Source organism: Natator depressus, chromosome 13 (genome assembly GCF_965152275.1).
Source record: "Natator depressus isolate rNatDep1 chromosome 13, rNatDep2.hap1, whole genome shotgun sequence".
Taxonomy (NCBI): domain Eukaryota; kingdom Metazoa; phylum Chordata; order Testudines; family Cheloniidae; genus Natator; species Natator depressus.
In genome coordinates, this window is record NC_134246.1 from 604,181 (window position 1) to 623,602 (window position 19,422).

Here is a 19,422-nt window from a genome sequence, read left to right on the forward strand (position 1 = left end):
GGGAGCGTAACTCATCCTCTCAGCATGACAGGGACCAAAATCCTCTCAGGAAATGTTCTCCATCTTTGACCCTGTATAAGAGTTTGTCAGGCTGAGCAGAAAGGCTCCTGGCAGAGACAGTGGGATTTTGATGAGGGACTGGATGGGATTAGGAGGCTGTGGTCAGCAGAGCATTAGATTTTCAGCTATTAGAAAGTGACATTTGTTTGCACACACCAAATGCCAAATTGTCCCACTGGCAGCAGAATGCAAAGGTGTTGTCCCTAGCTGCAAGTGGGGATCGGCATGCCTCTATTCTAATAGCTGAGAGCAGCTTCCAGGATCCTACAGAGATGTGCTAGAGCTGAGAACTGCTGGGATATGCCGACACCTAATAGGGTAGGGGAAGGATGGAAGGAGGCCACTGGGCCGTAGCATCTAACCCAGTTAAAATTACGCTCCGCAGAAGATGGCTAAATACCAGGGAAAACGTAAGGGCCCAGAGTGAAAATTATTTCCTTTTAAAAATTAATGGCCCAGATCCTGCCCCCTCTTCTGCAGGCAGGCATGGCAGCTGAACAGCCGAGGACCCACTGTGCAGAGAGGGGCAGGATGCTGTGAGTTCATGCAGGCGGGTTCTGACCACCCAGAGTGCACTCTGTGGAGGCTCCATGGACAGCGGTTCTTGGGGCAGGCCCAGGGAGATGGGACAGTCTGCCCTTCGGGTCCACTTAGGCATCTCCCTTGCCCCACCCCCTGCATGGGTGGGCTCTGGAGGGGTGACTCTGCCCTCCTATCCAAACCTCACCCCCACGGGACTATTTACAGGGGCTTTGCAGAGGAGCGTGGGGCTGGACCAATAGCTTTGCTTATTTCACAACCACTGCACACTAGCCAGGAGAGGAAGCAGCATAGCCAGCTCCTGCCCTGTGTTGTGAGGGTGGAGAGCCCCTTCCCCAGCCTAGACACCCCCCCCCCCCCAGAGTGGACCAGGCATACTCCTGCACTCCCTTGAGTGCTTAAGGGGAGTCGGTCACCATGCCTCCCGCGGAGATGAGCTCATGGCTCAGCCTGTCCTTTTACATACATGCCACAATTGTCAGCAGGCTTTTGGGAGCCGGAGTGCTGCAGGACGTGGTGTCTCCAGGCTCCCCGAGCCGTCTTGCCTGTGACAGCATGATGGCTCCTGGGCCGCCTCCTGCCATCCCCAGAGCCAGCTCACCCTTGGGCGTTCAGGCAGGAGGTTGCTCTCTGTAGTTAGCCAGAACCGTGATTTGGCCATAGTCCCCAAATGGGCATGGCTAGTGATCAGTGACCCCAGACAACATCCAGCAGAGAAGAGAGGGCATACAGGAGACATTGCGGCCAGTGGCCATGGATGGGAGAGTGCCCGACCAGGCAGGACTCATAGAGTCAGAATGACAAAAGCCTTGTCAGGGCCCAGCCCATACCTCAGAGGCCAGGGTCTGTCCCTGCCATCCTGTCCCCCGGGGGCCAGCGGAGCTGCCCTCTGCAGTCCATTCTCTAGGGCTCTCTCCAGCATTGCATTCAATGGCCCAAGTGATGGCATTCCCTCCTGGGGCTCTCTGACACACACAGCTTGTCTGCACTGTGCCGCAGCATGGCCTGCGGGGCCAGTGGGCCAAGAGGGTGTGAACCAGGAGCAAAGGGCTGACATAAAGCAAAGGAAAATGGAGTCTGAGTCTGGCTACGTCTGTGCTGCGCCACAGTGCGCCTACAGGAGTGTGAATTGCGGGGCACGCCACAGCCTGACGCTGTTGGAACAAGGGCGCCGTTAACATGAGGAAGGTATTGTTTAGTTTGTGTCTGCAGCATCCACACGGCCCAGTTAGAGCTCAGTGCTTTGGTGTGCTGTGTAATTGACTCCCCCCCATCATCCGTGCTGTGGGGCAGCCGTGCAGTGTAGACATCACATCGCCTCGGGCTCCATTTTCCTTTGCTGCTGTCGCCCTTTGCTCCTAGTTTACACCCCTTTGTCCCACTCTGATCAGTTCCCCACACCGCTCCCCGGCAGGCTCGTTTACTCTCTTAGCAGAGCTGCCGGTTCTCATTACCGGCTCTGCGAGGCACGCTCAGCAATGTTCCTCTTTCATCCTTATTCGGCCCCTCCAGCCCTCTTGGTATTTTTGTTGCCTTTCTCTGAACATTCCAATTAATCAGCATCATTCTGGAACTGAGGTGCCCAGCCCTGAACGCGAGATCCTGGAGCCGTCTCGCCAGCCCTTCACAGAGAGGGACAATCCGCTCCCTGCTGAGATGCGATACCTCTGCGTGTGCAGCCCACCTTGCCACAGTAACCACCTGCACCTCCCAACGTATGGAGCAAGTGCAGTGGGATGACAGCAGACTGGAGAGAAGAGGCCACTCTGAGCCATGCTGTGCTAGAAGGAGTTTGAAATTGATTAGAGAAGCATTTGAGACAATTATGGCCAAAAATCATATTCCCCAAGAAATACTAACTGCACTGGAAGGGAGAGTAGACAGAATCTCATCTCAGCAGCCTAGAAAGTCTGGTAGATAATACGGAGTGATACATGGAGCCTACCGACTCCAAAGCTTGGGGGCTAGACAAGCAGATGTCTCAACTCTCTAAAGGTCTAATTAAGAGCAACATAATGGATGGATTGATGGAAGACTTGGAAATCTTAACAATCAGGATTCTAGGAGTGCCTGAAGATAGACGTAACAGATACTCCAGGTCCAGTGGAGATTCTGTTACCCACTCTGCATGACACTCTGATCTGACAGAGAGGGAAAGGGAGCACTTCATCCCCACCAGGCAAAGAAAAAGGCAATGGGACCAGAGCAGTAATGATGCCTGAAGCTCAGAGAATTTTGTGTTAGGAAGAAGTAAAATGCAAATAATCAAGAATTCTTTCCCACCAGACCCGAGTCCTGCCACAGAAGTTAGAGAAGGGAATTTTATTCCTTTCAGAGAAACCTTTAAGGAAGAGGGGAGCTACAGCTGCACTGTGGCTGCCCACTGACCTGGGAGTTATGCACAGGAAAGAGTCTGCGTGCCCTGGGATGCCAAAGCTGTGGAACAGCTGTTGGAGAAGGGGAAGACAGATGCTTATTCTGGCTCGGCGAGTGCAGGAGGAGCGAGGATATGAAAATCCAACCCGGAGATTTCATTGCTCTCCTCTGCTTTCTTTTTTCTCCTATTTTAGATTGACTTAGGTAAAAAGAGCTATCGCTGCCATCAGCAGAGTCTGTTTGCAGAAAGACTCGGAGAGGCGGGACTGTTTCACTATACCTGGTTATGCCATAGGCATCCCTGTGAATAGCTTGTGTTCCCGAACTTTCCTGTTCTGTACCAGTACCAAGGGCTGGGTTCTGGACACTTTGTTCATGCACGTTTTGGCCCTGTTTTATTAGTCTGGTCCTCAAGGTGGCTGAGACATGGACAGGAAATAACAGGGGACTCTCTCTGGAAAAGTGGTGTGGCGTATGTGGGAAGAAATCGCCCAGGTGATTAGTAGGAGGGCAGAATGTGGCAATCTGGGGACAGCACGGAAGGGAAGTGCTTGAAATGTAAGATGGTAGCGGAAAAAAGAGATGGCTTGTGGGCTTCACAAGCAGAGGATGATGCATGCAAGAGTACTGCCTAGCACGTGCGAGGCAGCAAACCTGTGCAAGCATGGAAGAGCCCCAGATACTTCACCATATAGATAACCCCACTGTCACCTCAAAGTGGAAAAGCTGTGGACCAAGAAGATAATTTTGACCCTTGTGGTGGCTTTGGGACTACATTCACAATGATTATCTGCACCACAACACTGGTGGGACGGTACCTGCTGAGAGAACACTGCCCTCTGCTCCAGGCATCTCAATTCTGCAAAGGAATTAGCAAATATGAGGATGTTCAGAGAAGAGCCATTACAAAGATAATGACAATGGGGCCAGAGGAGAGGACTGACCTGTGAAGACAGCAGGATACAGCTGACTATTTGGCTGTGCAACAGCTTAAGGAGAGGGGCCAGGAGAACAGTCTACAAATTACTGAAGGATGTAAACATCAAGCAAGGAGAGAAGGAGGGGATGTGGGGCTAGTTATGGGATTAAACTGAGCAAAGGGAAATGCAGGCTGAATATCTGGGAAAAGCGCCTAATGCTGGCGCCCTCAGATGGTCTAACCAGTAATCCGGCACTGGCTTGGTGATGAGCTGAGTGAACTACCAGGCCTTTTCTTCTTTTGTTACAGCCGTGAGGATCTGTGGGTCTCCTCTCTGGACCCAGTGCTTGCTTAGCCTGCTCAGGGAGAGAGAACGTTGTTAGGCAGTGTGAAATAGAGAGTTTTGTATTCTTTTAATTTTGTCTCTCTCTCTGCCATTGAGTTATGTGTGTCTGTGGAAGTTCTCCGACCACTCTATGAGCTGTGCCTTTCTGAAAGTGGAGCTCAGTCAGGCAGCTGCCGACAGTCTGTGTGATATTTCAGTGTTGTTGGCTGCTTTTGTTTTGACTTCGTGGACAGGACAATGAAAATTCTTCCTCTTTCCTTCCCTGGGGGTTTGGATGGACGCTGCATGTGTCGTTCCATCAATATCAGAGCTGAAGTTAGTAGCTGCCTTTCACTGAGGGACTCGCGCATATTTCTAGTGAGTATTCTGTATTTATACAAATCATTTTGAAATCGGTATGTTGTAGCAGGTCTTTCTCTAATGTGAGCCGGAGCTGACTGTAAATAAAATGGGAGTTGCCAGCATTCTGATATGCTTCCCAAACAACACTAGGAACTGGTGCTAAGTACACATTTACAAAGAGCTAAACAGGTGTCTGTCTGAGACGCTGGAACAGCTCCAAAGTACAAAACTCCTATCCATGAAACAACTTGGAGTGAGAGGTGGCCTGGCACCAGTCCCTCACCCAGATCTGGCGGTGAACTCAAAGCCCCAGACAGGGTCCAGTGTCAGGGTCAGACCCATTGAGCCAAGATTTCTCTGCCCCAAGTTCTCAGGCTTATTAGTAGACTTGTGCATATTCCCTGCTGGTATGTCCCAAACCCCTGATGATGTCCCCTGGGTCCAGATGGGCAGAACTGCTGAGTTTCCCATGGACTGGCAAGTGTTCTGTTAAAATTAATATAACAGTCCAAGAACCTAACTTGGTGTCTAGCTAACGTGGGCAGAGATGGAGTCCTAGCCCCCCGCTATTACAATGCTGTTAATATTGTTTATAGCCCCCTTTGGCCTACTACACCACAGTGAGCTGAGGCAGCAGCGAGCTAAAGATCTTATTACCTGAGCAGGTTTCAGCATAGCAGCCGGTTAGTCTGTATCCGCAAAAAGAACAGGAGGACTTGTGGCCAGCAGGAGAGCGGTGGGGAGTGGGGAGGGAGGGGGACCTTTTTTAGTGATAATCGAGGTGGGCCATTTCCAGCAGTTGACAAGAACGTCTGAGGAACAGTGTGTGTGTGTGTGGGGGGGGGAATTACACAAAGTAAAACTATTTCCCCATGTTTATTCTCCCCCCACCCCTGTTCCTCAGAGGTTCTTGTCAACTGCTGGAAGTGGCCCAACTTGATTATCACTACAAAAGGATTTCCCCCTCCCCTCCCCCTCCTGCTGGTAATAGCTCACCTCACCTGATCAGGTTTCAGAGTAGCAGCCCTGTTAGTCTGTATTCGCAACAAGAACAGGAGGACTTGTGGCACCTCAGAGACTAACCCATTTATCTGAGCATAAGCTTTCATGAGCTACAGCTCACTTCATCGGATGCATACTGTGGAAAATACAGAAGATGGTTTTTATACACACAAACCATGAAAAAATGGGTGTTTATCACTACAAAAGGTTTTCTTCCCCCCCCCCCCCCACCCCACTCTCCTGTTGGTAATAGCTTATCTAAAGTGATCACTCTCCTTACAATGTGTATGATAATCAAGGTGGGCCGGAGAAAACCTGGATTTGTGCTGGAAATGGCCCACCTTGATTATCATACACATTGTAAGGAGAGTGATCACTTTAGATAAGCTATTACCAACAGGAGAGTGGGGTCAGGGGGGAGAGAAAACCTTTTGCAGTGATAAACACCCATTTTTTCATGGTTTGTGTGTATAAAAACCATCTTCTGTATTTTCCACAGTATGCATCCGATGAAGTGAGCTGTAGCTCACAAAAGCTTATGCTCAAATAAATGGGTTAGTCTCTAAGGTGCCGCTAGTCCTCCTTTTCTTCTTACCTGATCACTCTGGTTACAGTGTGCGTGGTAACACCCATTGTTTCATGTTCTCTGTGTGTATAAATCCCCCCACTGTATTTTCCACTGAAGGCATCCGATGAAGTGAGCTGTAGCTCACGAAAGCTTATGCTCAAATAAATTTGTTAATTTCTAAGGTGCCACAAGTCCTCCTTTTCTTATTACCTGTATGGTTTGCATAACAATAAACAAAACTTCGCAGCTCATGGCAGCTCCTCAGCATTTACTCCTACAGACAGGTTGCTGCTTCCTCTCTCAGCATCCCCCGCCTCTGAGAGATGTCGCTTTCCGTCCCATTCATGAAAGATGTTTTATCAGGCGACCCCAGAAACTGAGGGTACATCTACACTGCGGCACTGAGTCCCCGAGCCCTGGTCAATTGACAGGGCTCCTGATGTTGGGGCTGTGGGGCTATAAAATAGCAGTGTGGGCATTCAGGCTAAGGTTGGAACCCCAGGCTCGGAGACCCACCCCCTCATGCGATCTCAGAGCCCAGCTCCAGCCTGAGTTTAATAGCCCTGCAGCCCAAGCCAGCTGACCCAGACCCTCCGTGGGTTTTCATTGCAGTGTAAAGGTACGCTGAGGCTGGCCATCCCACAAGAGCAACATCTTGAGAATTACAAAGCTCATGGCACGAGTCACAAAGGGTACGTCTACACTACAAGAAGAGACCTGCTGCTCGACCACAGCCACTGATCCAGCTCGCGGGACTCAATTGCAGTGAGACCTCACCCACCTTGTCACTCTCCTGGGCACGTTGACATCATATCGTAGGGGAAATTATAAGATGTTGAAACATGGTTAAAAAATCAGTACCTGTTTGTGTGGTGTCTATTCAAAGGAATCCTTCTGAATGCTGGCCCTGCCTGCGTTCAGAATATCGGCAGCATTATAGCATGTGCTGTATGGGGCAACTCGCTAATCTGTTGCCCTGTGTTTCGCATTCTGAGTGTGAGCAAGCTCTTTAAAGCAGGTTCTGTGTCCTAAGGCGATGAGGAGATGCATTTTTTCCTGTTTCCCAAGTGCTGGACTTCCCAGGTGCCAAAGCCTCTGGCTCCCCTGACAGTGTCTGCAGTGCAGTTATCCACTGGTAATACAGAAACCTGTGGCAAACTGATAACGGGGGGCAATCTCCCTGAAGAAAGGGAAAATGCCAGGTGAATGGCATCAAAGCTTTGTGTTGGCTGTTTTTAAACATAAAGCAGATATACACAATGTGCTTATTATCCCCCGCTTAAGCTGATGTCACATGCTATGAAGGTGTGGTAGAAGGCTTTTGAAAAGCAACTCTGTGGAATGGTTTAAATTTGGAACAGTCCATATGGATTCATGTCGGGAAGGAGCACATCTAATTTCTAATTCGTGCTACAAATACTCATGGAGAAGTTCAGAGAAAAGAGACAGCAGCTGGGTATGGTCTTTGTGAACCTGGAAAAGGCGTATGATTGTGTACCAACAAAACTAGCCTGGTGGAGTTCGCAAGAGCCAGTGTGCCAGAAGGCTACTTTTGTCTTACCCCGGGTATGTACAGTGGTGGGACTGGCCTGGTCCAAACGAACAGGGGCCTCAGCAGAGAATGTCCAGTAAATACTGGAGCTCAGGGGTCAGCGTTGCACCCCTTTTAGTTTGTGCCTGTCATGGACGTGTTCAATGAGAAGATAAGGAAGGGAGCTAGCTGCTTGGGAACATGCTGTTCGCTGAGGACTCAGAGATGTGTGCGGAAGATTGTGAGACCCGACAAGCCAACTTTGAACAGTGGCAATGTAGTTGTGAGTGGGCTGGGCTTAGAGTGAAGGCTGGTAAGACTGAGGCCGTGCTAACTGCAGGAGAGGACTCACCATAAAGGACAGCACAGGCCGATTGCCTAGAAGCATGAAAGTATTTAAATACTGGGGTCAATGGTTGCTGCTGATGGTGTCCTCCTGAATGATACTCAGAACAAAACCAAAGCGGAGTGGTGGGAGCTGACCCCAGTTCTCTGTGGCAAAAAGATACCAAGAAAGTTAAAAGGCAGAGTGTATAAACCTGTAATTCAGCCCATCGTAATGTACTGAACAGAGACTTGGGCACCCCCAGGAAAGGCAATCAGTGTGTCTCCACAATGAAAATTAAGATGTTGACATGGTCAAGTAGTTGGACACTGTGACAGGAAATGAAATGAGGCTGTTAGGGGCCTAGCGCAGGTTGCTTCCGTTAGGACAAGTTGGGGGATGTGAGGCTAGGCTACGAGATGCGATCGGTGAGCTGGCTCTTGCAGTTGTTGTGGATGGAAGACGACCACGGGGGCGACCAGGCTGCACAACAACCAGCAGTATGAGCGTGAGTTGTGGAAAAAGGCTACAAAAGTCACCCGCCCTCAACAGGGGAGTGACGAGAGAGGAGCAGAATATCCCGAGAAGTGCCAGAAGGGAAGCTGTACTCACTGCTTCCAGCATTGGTGTATTTAGTCAATAAAAACCTCATAATGTACCTGAGGCTGGAAAACGGGGGCCTTGCACACAGTGTGTGTGACTAGGTGATGGCTGTGATGCACGTCAGGAGCCTAACTGTAAATTCCGTGACGCCAGTTCTTGGGTGTGACCCAACTGCTCAGCCCAGGACCTTGCTCCACCTTTGTGGCTCCGATAGTCCCTGGTGCAAGTTAGAGCAGCCTTGGCTTCTCCAGCCTCTACCTAAGCAAGGAGCTATTCCAGCATGCCAAGAATAGCTGGTGCATTGAGACAGTCCTGCCATGCCTCATTTTCCCCAACTACTCCCAGGCCTGCAAAGGGGGAGCAGTAGTGCCACTAGACCAGCTCTATGCAACCCAAGAATTCCCGCTACTCTGGGGCAGTTCCCACGGGGCCAGATTCTCTCGTTTCTAGCCCCATTGCACCGCTGGATCAGGATGGAAATTGGCCCTTGGCTGCTGGTGGGTTCTGCCCTCGCCATAATGTTCTCTGCCCATTGGTTTGTTTCCATTGTGCTCCTCTTGCTCTTTCACAACTTCTCTAAGGCCTGTCCTGATATCCTGGTTATAGGCCTTTCCCATGCCCACAGCTCCATGGACTCCTGACTTCCTGGTCTTTGCATGGCCAGCACACGGTCCCTGACATGCACAGCATGCTGCCCCATCAGCGACTTCTCAGCCCACACAGCTCCCAGTCCACGTGCCGGTTTCCATAATGGCAGGTGGCACGACAGCCACAGTTAGACCAGATGTCTTTGCCGATCAAAAAGCTGATTGATACAGAAAGGGGCCAGGCCAGCATACATCAGCTGGAATAGGGAGGGAGTTCGCATGCAGCAGGCCACCCCGCTGTCAGTGGGCCATTTACATTTTAGTGAAGAGGGCAGGCAGATTCAGCAGCCACTTCTGAGATTTGGTTACCATTCTTCCATTGATAGTGCTGGTCCTCCTCCGGTATTTCCTCTCTGCTGTTTTCCCATGGTGAGGACTGTCCAGAAGTGGGGAAAGGCAGTCTCTCATCCCCTTTCCCCAGTCCTATTGCTTCAGATAGCTTGGCTTATGGGCCAGAGTCACTCTCCCAGTTTCCAGGGCAGTGTCCGTGCCCAGTATGCAGCTGGTGTTATAGCATCTGGCTGCTCTTTGCCTGGGGGTTTGTTGTTACTCTCTCTTCTTCTCGGTATGGATTGTATTTTTTAAATATTGTTAAAGCACCTTGAGGCTGGGGTGGCAGAAGAGATGACAGGCTGGAAGCTTACAAAGAGTTCCTCCTGCCCCTTAGGAAGTTCAGAGGGGGCCCCGAAGCACTTCTGAACCTCAGACTAAGATCTAGGTCTGCTCTAAAATTGTTCTGGGGAAGTTTCTTTGGCCTGTGTTACGCAGAAGGTCAGACTAGACGATCACAATGGCCCCTTCTGGCCTTGGAATCTCTGAATAGCCCTGGCCCATGGCTCCAGGTGCATGTCGACACATGGAGACAAGGAAAACATAGTTTCAAACTGCAGCTATCCTTCCCTGAGTCCTGCCTGGCGAAGGGGCTGAGCTAGTTGGCCCAGGACCTGCGTCTCTGGTCCTGTGACTGTCTTTGATCCCCTCTCAATGTCTGAAGCCTTGTAGCTTGCTCCCTGAGAACCTCGTCAGGGACACTGGAGCTATCAAAAGATTTTCTGAAAATGTTTGTGCTTCCTCTGCTTTCCTTTTGCTATTTATCCGAGTGTTTGATACCGATGTGCTGCTGCTGGCTCCCATCTCCCTCTGTCCCCATTAGTCTCACTTTTGTGCCATGCACTTGGTTTAGGGGCTGCCCCTGCTCATGGTGCCAGACTGCCACAGGCCATTGGGCTTGTGTGGGAATTCAGGCAAACCAGACTCCTGGGCCATGTTTTCAGTGCAGTCTGAAGAAGCCAGCCCCTGCGGGAAGTTTTCATGCCAGCTGGGTGCATAGGCACCTGTTATACATGTGTGAGAACGCACGCCAGGCCCACTGGTGGATGGGGGGCATTGCTGCTCTTTCCAGTGGCAGAGCCAGAGGAAGCGTGGGAGGAGCAGCCTGGTGAGGAGGGCGGTTGGGGTGGCATGTTTGTCTCATGCTGGCAGTAAGGGGCCGGGGCAGTTTGGTGAAGCTCTCTGTGGGCACTGGCAGTAACCCTGCCCATGGGTTTCTTGCTCTCTCCAGACAACACGGCCGCAGTGCACACGCAGAGAGTGGGCTTTAATCGCCAGGAGCAGGACATTTACTTCCTTCCCATTCTGGTGGTGGACAGTGGGCCTCCCGCCCTGAGCAGTACGGGGACTCTGACCATCCGGGTGTGTGGCTGCGACAGCACAGGGGCCATCCAGTCCTGTAACAGCACAGCCTACGTCATGTCTGCAGCACTGAGCCCTGGAGCTCTCATCGCACTCTTGGTTTGCATCCTCATCCTGATCGGTGAGTGTCCCAGCCTGCTTCTCTTCAGCCGTGCGCTTCCTCTCATCCCGCCCCTACATCTCTCTCTTCTCTTTCTCCCATCCTCTCTCATGCACGTCAGTGAGTGCAGCTATTTGGCACCAGCCCGACAGCAGCTTCTCACCTTTGCCACCTGACTCCTTGATGGTTTTCTGCAGAGCGGGAGAGGCAGTAAATTCACCTGTTCCGCAGGGAGAAGCCTGACAGAGCTGAGTTCAGACAGGAACCCCTCCATCCAGAGAAGCCTCCGTGCATGGAGCCCATTCCATGCCAAGTCCCAGGCTGGCCTCTGCCAGGGAACACGCTGAGACCCTCCAGGACTTGGTTTATGGAAGTGTCCCAAGCCACCTGCAGATGGATCAGCCACCTGCGTCATCACATGATACACAGGCAAAAGCTGGAGGCTTGTGCTAGCTGTTTTTTTAACACCCCTTGTGCTGGCATCTCAGAGAGCTCCTTGGGCGGAGAAGGGACAGTGTTTCTGTTGCAGTGGCACCCAGAGCTGAGCCCTGCCCTGAGTTGCTCATAGTCTAACGGAAGACAAGCAGGGTCCCAAGCACACAGAGGAAGCCAGGGAAGATAACAGTGACAGGAGACTTGGACACAGCAAGACGTTGTCTAGAGAAAGCCTTGTGGGGGTGGGTCAGCATTAAGATCTAAATAAACAAGAAATATAATTGTTGTCCGAGTCCCTGTCATGACTCTGATACATAGGAGCCCCCACCTCTCCCGTTGGTCTGATGGATCAATTGTTCCCTGAGTGTTAGGTTCCGTGCCTGAGAGTGTCATCGGCTGCTGTGATACTGGGTCTGGCTGAGACTGGTTCTGGGTTTGGCAGTGGTTACATCGGGCCGAAAGATCCCTCCACCCAGAGTGCCTCCTCCCTTGTTTGGGCAGGCTCCTGGGTCTGGGCAGGCACAGATTGGGTCACAGGCAGAGGGAGGCCTGCACACACAGGCCTGTTTGCACGTGTCAAGTGAGGAGCTCATGTTTAAAATAAAGGAGATGATCAACAGAGTCACTTCCCACCCTGCGGTGTCCCTGCCGGCTGAGCATTGTCAGGGAACGTGCAGGACCCCGGGCATTGCTGGAGAAGTCTCTCTTTAGAAAACCCTTTCTACAGGGTGCACTTTACATCGGTTTCATTTTCCAATGCATTGCAAACAAATTCCTGCCTAATTGCCCACAAACAATAAAGTGCACATCAGTGCGCTAAAGGTGATGGGATGAATAGCTGATAATCCAGGACTCATCTGCATCTTGCGGCTCCCACTCTGTGCCATCCACTCCAGCATCACCCTCCAGCCATTCTGCTGCTGCCATGCCCTGCTCCCCCTTTTCTCCTTGTCTCTCACAGAACCCATCCTTCCATCTCTGTTGCACTTTCCCCTCCGGGGGGGTGAGTGCCCTGGTGGCTATGCAGCATGGAGAATGCAGCTGCCCCCGTTCTCTGGGATACACCACAGAGACCAGCACTAGCTCCAGCCTGCACTGTCCCCCACTGGGGACCCAGGGACAGCGACAGCAGAATGTCGTCACTATGGGCCTGGCCCTCAGTTGGCAAACTGGCCAGTGATGCCAATTCACACCAGCCAAGAGGGCTGCAGCTCTGGTCTTCCCTCCCTGGGGGCACGTTCTCCTGCCATGAATGGGTCATTTGGGCACCATGCCCCTTGCCCTGCACACCAGCCCTGAATGCAGGCAGCCCCTCCGCTGCTAGGGAGGGAGCCATTCACGCTCACTCTCTGCCCTTTCCCTAGCTCGTCTCCCTGGCGTACTGCCCCACTGACGGCTCTTTCCCTCTCCAGTGCTGGTTCTCCTAATCCTCGCTCTGAAGCGACACCACAAGAGCCACCTGACCTCAGAGGAGGATGAGGACATGAGGGACAATGTCATCAAGTACAATGATGAGGGGGGTGGGGAACAGGACACAGAGGCCTACGACATGTCAGCCCTACGCAGCCTCTATGACTTCAGTGAGCTCAAAGGCAGCGACGGCGGGGGAGGGCCGGGAGACGGGGGCATGACTAGTAACCTGCCCTCCGAGCTCCATGCCCTCCCACAGTGGTTCCAGAATCCAGACCTGGACTTCTCCATGTTCAGAGGCTACATCAGCAGGAAGGTGGATCAGGCGGACGAGGATCTGTCTGTCCCACCATATGACTCGTTCCAAACCTACGCCTTTGAGGGCTCAGACTCCCCCGTTCCGTCCTTGAGCTCCATCAACACCTGGTCCACCAGCTCAGAACAGGACTTCTCCTATCTGAGCAGCTGGGGGCCACGCTTCCGGCAGCTGGCAGCTCTCTACGCCGGGCATAAAGGTGAGGAGGAGAGCGAAGAATCCTAGCCACAATTAACCAAAAACCCACAACGAGATGGAGAGAACGATTTCCGAACTTGGGGATTCTCCAGGCTTCCCATGTCTTCGAGGGCTGCTGCGGAAGCAAGCTCAGGTCAAACAATAAGGACAATATGTCATCCAGATAACAGAGTCCCTCCACTACCCACCCTGGTATGGAAGGAGAGGCATCAAGGACCATTTTCGACAGGGCGAGTGATGGCTTTATGATGTGCTCTTTGTTAGCCGCCTCTTATTAGAGGCTCTGTAGCACACACATAACAAGGCTGAAGTGCCCAAAGGAGCTGTTGTTGCCATCCTAATCACTTCCATACCAATGTCCATTAAAGCACTCCATGTTAATTTAAGAAAGAGAAAATCTAATGCAAGAAAATTCGGACAGGGTTTTCCTCCACAAATTATCATTTAAATCGATCTGTTCAATGAGCCCAGTTAAAGAGAGGAAGAAAGAAAGAGGAGCCTTTTGTTGTCTAAATTGTTTTTGTCACTTGATTCAGAGCATTTGATGTGCTTTGATTTTTTTAAGAGCTTTCCTTGGAGAGTGAAACAAGCTTTTAACTTTCGTTCTGTTTTTCTCCCCCTTATATTTACTGACTTTTCTGAGTCTCTTTCTTCTTTCCTTGTATTTCAGTTCCTCTAGTTGTGGCGAGCTGGTGTTTCTCTGCAGAATCCCAGCTGCTTACAATCAGTGGAGCAGTTTACATTTGCTGAGTTTTGGAGGTCCTGGGTGCTAGTTCCTAGGTCAGGTCCTTTAAAGAGGGATTTTTACACTAGGGTTAAACATACTTTGCTTCCGAACTGGGCTTGAGTTTCACCTCATGGTTTTTATTAGAATTGCCCTGTCCATTTTTGCCATGTATCACAGATACTTATGTTTATGCCAACATCTAACCCTCCTGCTTAATCAACAATGAAGTCATTGTTCTGAGGTTCTGACATCCCAATGATCCCTATGGTAACAAACTGTGATGTCACTAATACAGGATTATGACTATGTGGCTGGACTGTGGGCAGTGAAGCTGAAATGTGAAGGAGGAAACTCTCTGAGCCTGTGTTGTAGAGGGAATGCAGAGCTTCCTTAAAGACAGCGCTTTCTGTGGGAAGTTCTCAGCCAGCCCGGGGCCTGATGTCTCGGGTTCGTATGGGTTGCAGCGAACACTCTCACAGGCACAGCACTTCAGCCAGCTTGCTGCAGCGTCCCCAAAGGAGGTAGCCTGGATGGCTGAGAAGGGAATGAGCCTCTTCGGCCTGTTCAGTTCCTGAGCCACATTCTGCAACCAACAAGAGTGGCAAGTAGTGCCAGCTGCATTTGTGGGTGTGGGAGGTGGATGCGCTCCCCAGCAGGCACAGGCCTGACAACACCAACAACTCATTTCACCTCAGCCACTGAATATCGGTCAGCTGATCACAGCCTTTGATGACAAGTCCACCCCAGCTCTGGGATCAGGCCTTGTGGAGGTGCCAGACACCACGCACCATCAGCAAAACCAAGCCATGCAATCCCCTAAACACAACGTTTGTTTTTTGTTTTGTTTTGGCAAATTTGCCCTAGAGTGAAAGTCCCTTCAGGTTTCCACAGAAGTGGCTGACAGAAGGATTCTGTTTATATTTCAGGGCGAGAGCAGGGGGCGTTAGGAAAAATTACCAGAGAATGTGAGCCATCGGTCCCCCGAGTACCAGCACAGTGTAGTACCAGGAAACATAGTACGGTTAATTCGGAGCTGCCTGGCAAAGAGCAGTGCTGGACCGTGAGAACTGGGGTCAATGAGGTGGGAAAGCACAGGCTGTCCAAATGCCGTGGTCCACGAAATGGCATTTGAGGGACATGCTGAGTATCCCAGGGACATCTTCAGATTGGTGACATTCTCAGAGTAAATCCCAGCTAACGTTTCAGAGTCCTGTTCAGCAGGGCACACAAGCAGCTTCTTGTGCAGCTCTGGCTACAGCAGCTTCTTATCGGCTGATGTGGGAAAAATCAATGTCGTAATTGATACATAACTGATAAGGCCTCCCAAGGTTTGTCATAGTCATTGGGTTTGTCCTCATAGCCTAGCCACAGTCAGTGTTTTCTATCCCAGTTGCCAGTTCCTTGGAGACTGTTTGATATAAATGTATGTGCATGTTCATTTTATGCTGTGTTCTGTTTTCCAGCAGTTTGTATTGCCCTGAGCTGCAGAGGAAGCCCCATGCTGTGGTTTGGGGACAGGCTAGAAGGACATGTCAGAAAAATAATACTCTCTGCCTGTTGTTCCTGCGACAACAGGTTCCCCCTCCCTGCTGCAGCCACTCAAGGCTCACATGCTCTTGAGCATCTGTCTCCCCAGCTCAGGTGTTTTTGGGAGACTCTCCCAAGCCAGCCAGAATTCAGCATTTAAACTTTGAACAAGCAGAGTTGCTCGTCTCTCTGGGTCTCAGTATGGCTGCAAACGCTGGGGGAGCAGCCCCTATCTTGGTATCTGTGCAAGTCTCTCATGTCCTGGATGTCACATGTTGTCTTGTTAGACCTTTACTATGATTTTCCCCTACTGATGTTAGAGAAGCAGCCAGATAAATGGCCTGTTTCGTTTACCAGGCAATCAGAAAGGCTTTACTCGGTAGCTGTTCCTCCTGCCCCCAAAGCACTGCCTTTGAGCATGCTCAGTCACTCCCAGACAATGCCACCAATCCAGGAGTAAGAGAATGGAGAAAGGCCTCTCTTTCCTCAGGAACTTTTTTGTGTTTTCCCTTTGAGACAATGAACCATTCTGCCCAATCCCCTGCTGAACTGGCCTTTGCTCTAGGAAGGGCCTCATGCAATTGCCAGGGATTGTCTAGCAGAGGATGCAGTCTAACAGGGTATGTACTCTGAATTACCAAACTGGCTTCCAATTGTGCATCCTGGACCAGCCAACCCCTCCCCAACACACACAACCTCTTCTGCATTTTTATTTTTAATTCCATCTGTAAATGCAATGGTTTGGAACAGCGCAGCTCAGCTTCTGTCTGGGATCAGGCTGCAGAGGTGCCTAGGCAACACTGCTGGCTTCACTCCCACACCACACTGTGCCCATGAGCATCCCCTACAGGAAGGAGCTGGCAGACTGTTTGGATGTTTGATGGCGTCACATTGCTTTTTTCCCTCTATCCAAACAAAATCAGGAGGTTGATTTTCTCATCCTTGTTATTTTGTCAAGGTCTTTTTAGGACCTGGAAATAAATTATTTCCTTGTCGTCTAGCCCGAGTCTGATTTAGTTTATCTTGTTTCGTTTCCTTTTCTTGCATGGTATTTTTAATGTGGTCTTAGTAAACGACAGCTCACCAAGGGGGGCAGGGCACCCAGCAAACAGGAGAAGAATCCTGTCATGCAAGCTATGGACACACCAAGCCCAGGCCATGCTCCAGCAGAGAGCAGTCTGCAGAATCAGTTTGCTCTCTGTACAGATTTCCAGCGACAGGCCATTGCTTGACTGGATATTTCCAGCTTTTTATTAAAATGGTCCTCAGAAAAAACTTCTCCCAGAAAAAGGTCGAGTGATGACAACAAAATGCGCCTGTCTCACTCCACCTCTTTGGGAGGAAGAAGCCCTGTTGCGCTGGAGTGACAGCGGGTAGTCAGCGTCCGTTGTGAGTAGTCGATAGCACACGTCTGCCAGGCATGTTGCTCCACGGGAGCCACTGTAACACCGGGAGACAATGGATGGTCTGTTGCTTCATGAAGTGCATTTCCACCAGGCCGCCTGCTTGTCCTTGGAGTAATTTATTCCTTCACTTTTTGAGCCTCAGAGACAAATGTGCATATTTGTACTTCTGACTTGGCTGTGGGTGCAAGCCAGCAATTGAGTGCAAATTGATTTCCCCCTGCAGTTCGTTTTGTGAGTGCACCCAAGGGTACCCGCATTTTGAAGTTGCCAGTTATGCCTGCAATGGAGCGTGTGGACCGTTTCCCCTCTGTTCTGTGGACTGCCCTAGGCCTCCTTTGCTAGCCTGGCCATGTGCATGAGCCACTTGGGGGGTGAAAAGTGCCACAGAAGTTCTAGGTTTCAGAGTAGCAGCCGTGTTAGTCTGTATTCGCAAACAGAAAAGGAGGACTTGTGGCACCTTAGAGACTAACCAATTTATTTGAACATAAGCTTTCGTGAGCTACAGCTCACTTCATCGGATGCCTTCAGTCGTGAGCTGTAGCTCACGAAAGCTCATGCTCAAATAAATTGGTTAGTCTCTAAGGTGCCACAAGTCCTCCTGTTCTTTTTACAGAAGTTCTAGGTACTATTACTACGTCACACCCGAGGTATTGGAGCAGGATGGATCTGTCCAGCCATGGAGACGTATCATTTTCACCATCAGAGCTTAGTGGATGAGCTTCTCAGGCCCCATCCAGAGGTGAGTTTGGAAGGTTTGAGCAAAATCCTTCCGCTGTGCCTGAGCAATGAGAGTGTGTGTAAACGAAGCACCTCACTGTGTCTACCGCCACAGGTTCCTGCCCCCTCACGCTGGCACTTGGCATGAAAAACATTGTTTTTTATAAAAATGTTCCTCAGAAAACGGCTGAGTTTTCTGTCTTAATTTGAACAAATGACGACAACACAGTGTGCCCTGCACTGGCGCAGGAGGGACATCCCTAAAATGCTGAATGTGTGAAAATTCCACCCTTGGCCGCTGACCTTGCGAAGGGATCCACCTGTGCAGAGTCCCAGTGAGATTTGACAGAGACAGACGGGTCCAAGCAGAGGATCTCTGTAAGATCAGAACCTAAAAATGTCTGGGGTGGGACTGGGGATGCAGGGTTTGGGATGCAGGAGGGTGCTCCGGGCTGGGACCAAGGGGTTGGGAGGGTGGGAGGGGAATCAAGGATGGGACAGGCTGTTGAGACACGGGGAAGGGGGTGAGGGCTCTGGCTGGGGATGCAGGCTCTGGGGTGGGGCTGGGGATGAGGGGTTTGGGGTGCAGGAGGGTGCTCTGGGCTGGGACCAAGGGGTTTGGAGGGCGGGAGGGGAATCAGGGCTGTGGCATGGGGGGGCCTCAGGGGTGCAGGCTTCAGGCGGTGCTTACCGCAAGCAGCTACTGGAAGCATGTCCCCCCTCCGGCTCCAAGGCGCAACCAGGCGGCTCTGCACACTGCCCCGTCCGCAGGCGCCCCCCCTGCAGCTCCCCTTGTCCGGGAACTGTGGCCAATGGAGACTGTGGGCGCAGCACCTGCGATCAGGGCAGCGCACAGAGCCGCCTGGCCACAGGTCTGTGTACTAGAGAGGAGCCGGGAGGGGGTCATGCTGACTGCTTCCTGGGAGCCAGCTGGAGCGGGGCAAACCCCCGACCCCACTCTATGGCGGGAGCTGAGGGCCGCATTAAATGGTCTGATGAGCTGGATGTGGCCCACAGGCCATAGTTTGCCCACCCCTGAAATACAGTATAGTATTGTTCTTCAGCGCTCCCCCGCCCCGGCTTTCTAGTCCTTCCCTTTCGCAGGGGGACTTTGGGGCCTGGGCCCTTGACCAATCAGGGTCTTCCCCCTCTGGGTTCTCCACGAAGGTGAAGCCCTCCTGTTGTTATCACATCTTCTTGGAGGGGAGCCCAGGCCCCCACCCTCTCCACCGGGCTGTCGTCCAAGGCCCAATGGTGAGCAGATACGCTCTGCACCATGGGGTGCTAAGCAGCTGCTCCCCGGGACCACTTCCTACGCAAGTCTCCTTTTTCCCCACAGAGTAAATCAAAGAATCTTAAATCAAGGTTCTGATCTGCACAGTTGCCTGCCTCTCCTTGTAGGTTTTCTGAGGCCTTTGTGGTCCGATCTCAGGCAATGAGCTCATGGGCAGCCCTCTGCCCCACCCCCGCCCAGGTCAGAGCAACAAACCGCTCCCTTCCAGGGCCCTTTAAGCCCTACTTCCATCTTGTGCAGGCTTTGCAGGTGTGGGGCCACCTGGGCCCAGAGCTGTTTCCTAACCCCTTGTTCTCCAGTGTGGGGTTTGTACACTCCATCACACACACACACACACCCAG

General features: G+C 51.5%; 1 protein-coding gene across 8 annotated transcripts in view; it reads left to right on the forward strand.

Moving 5' to 3' along the window:
• Positions 1–17,500, forward strand: part of CDH22 (cadherin 22) — a 201,429-nt gene extending 183,929 nt beyond the window's left edge. For 2 of the 8 annotated variants that reach the window (XM_074969685.1, XM_074969686.1), the window contains exons 11-12: positions 10,821–11,072; positions 12,899–17,490. In XM_074969685.1, the coding sequence (XP_074825786.1) occupies positions 10,821–11,072; positions 12,899–13,437 (791 nt within the window). In that variant the 3' untranslated portion in view covers positions 13,438–17,490. Of the gene's footprint in view, positions 1–10,820; positions 11,073–12,850 lie in introns of all 8 variants that reach the window. The other 6 variants (XM_074969692.1, XM_074969691.1, XM_074969688.1 and 3 more) reach the window with 5 other exon arrangements.
• The last annotated feature ends 1,922 nt before the right edge of the window (positions 17,501–19,422 follow it).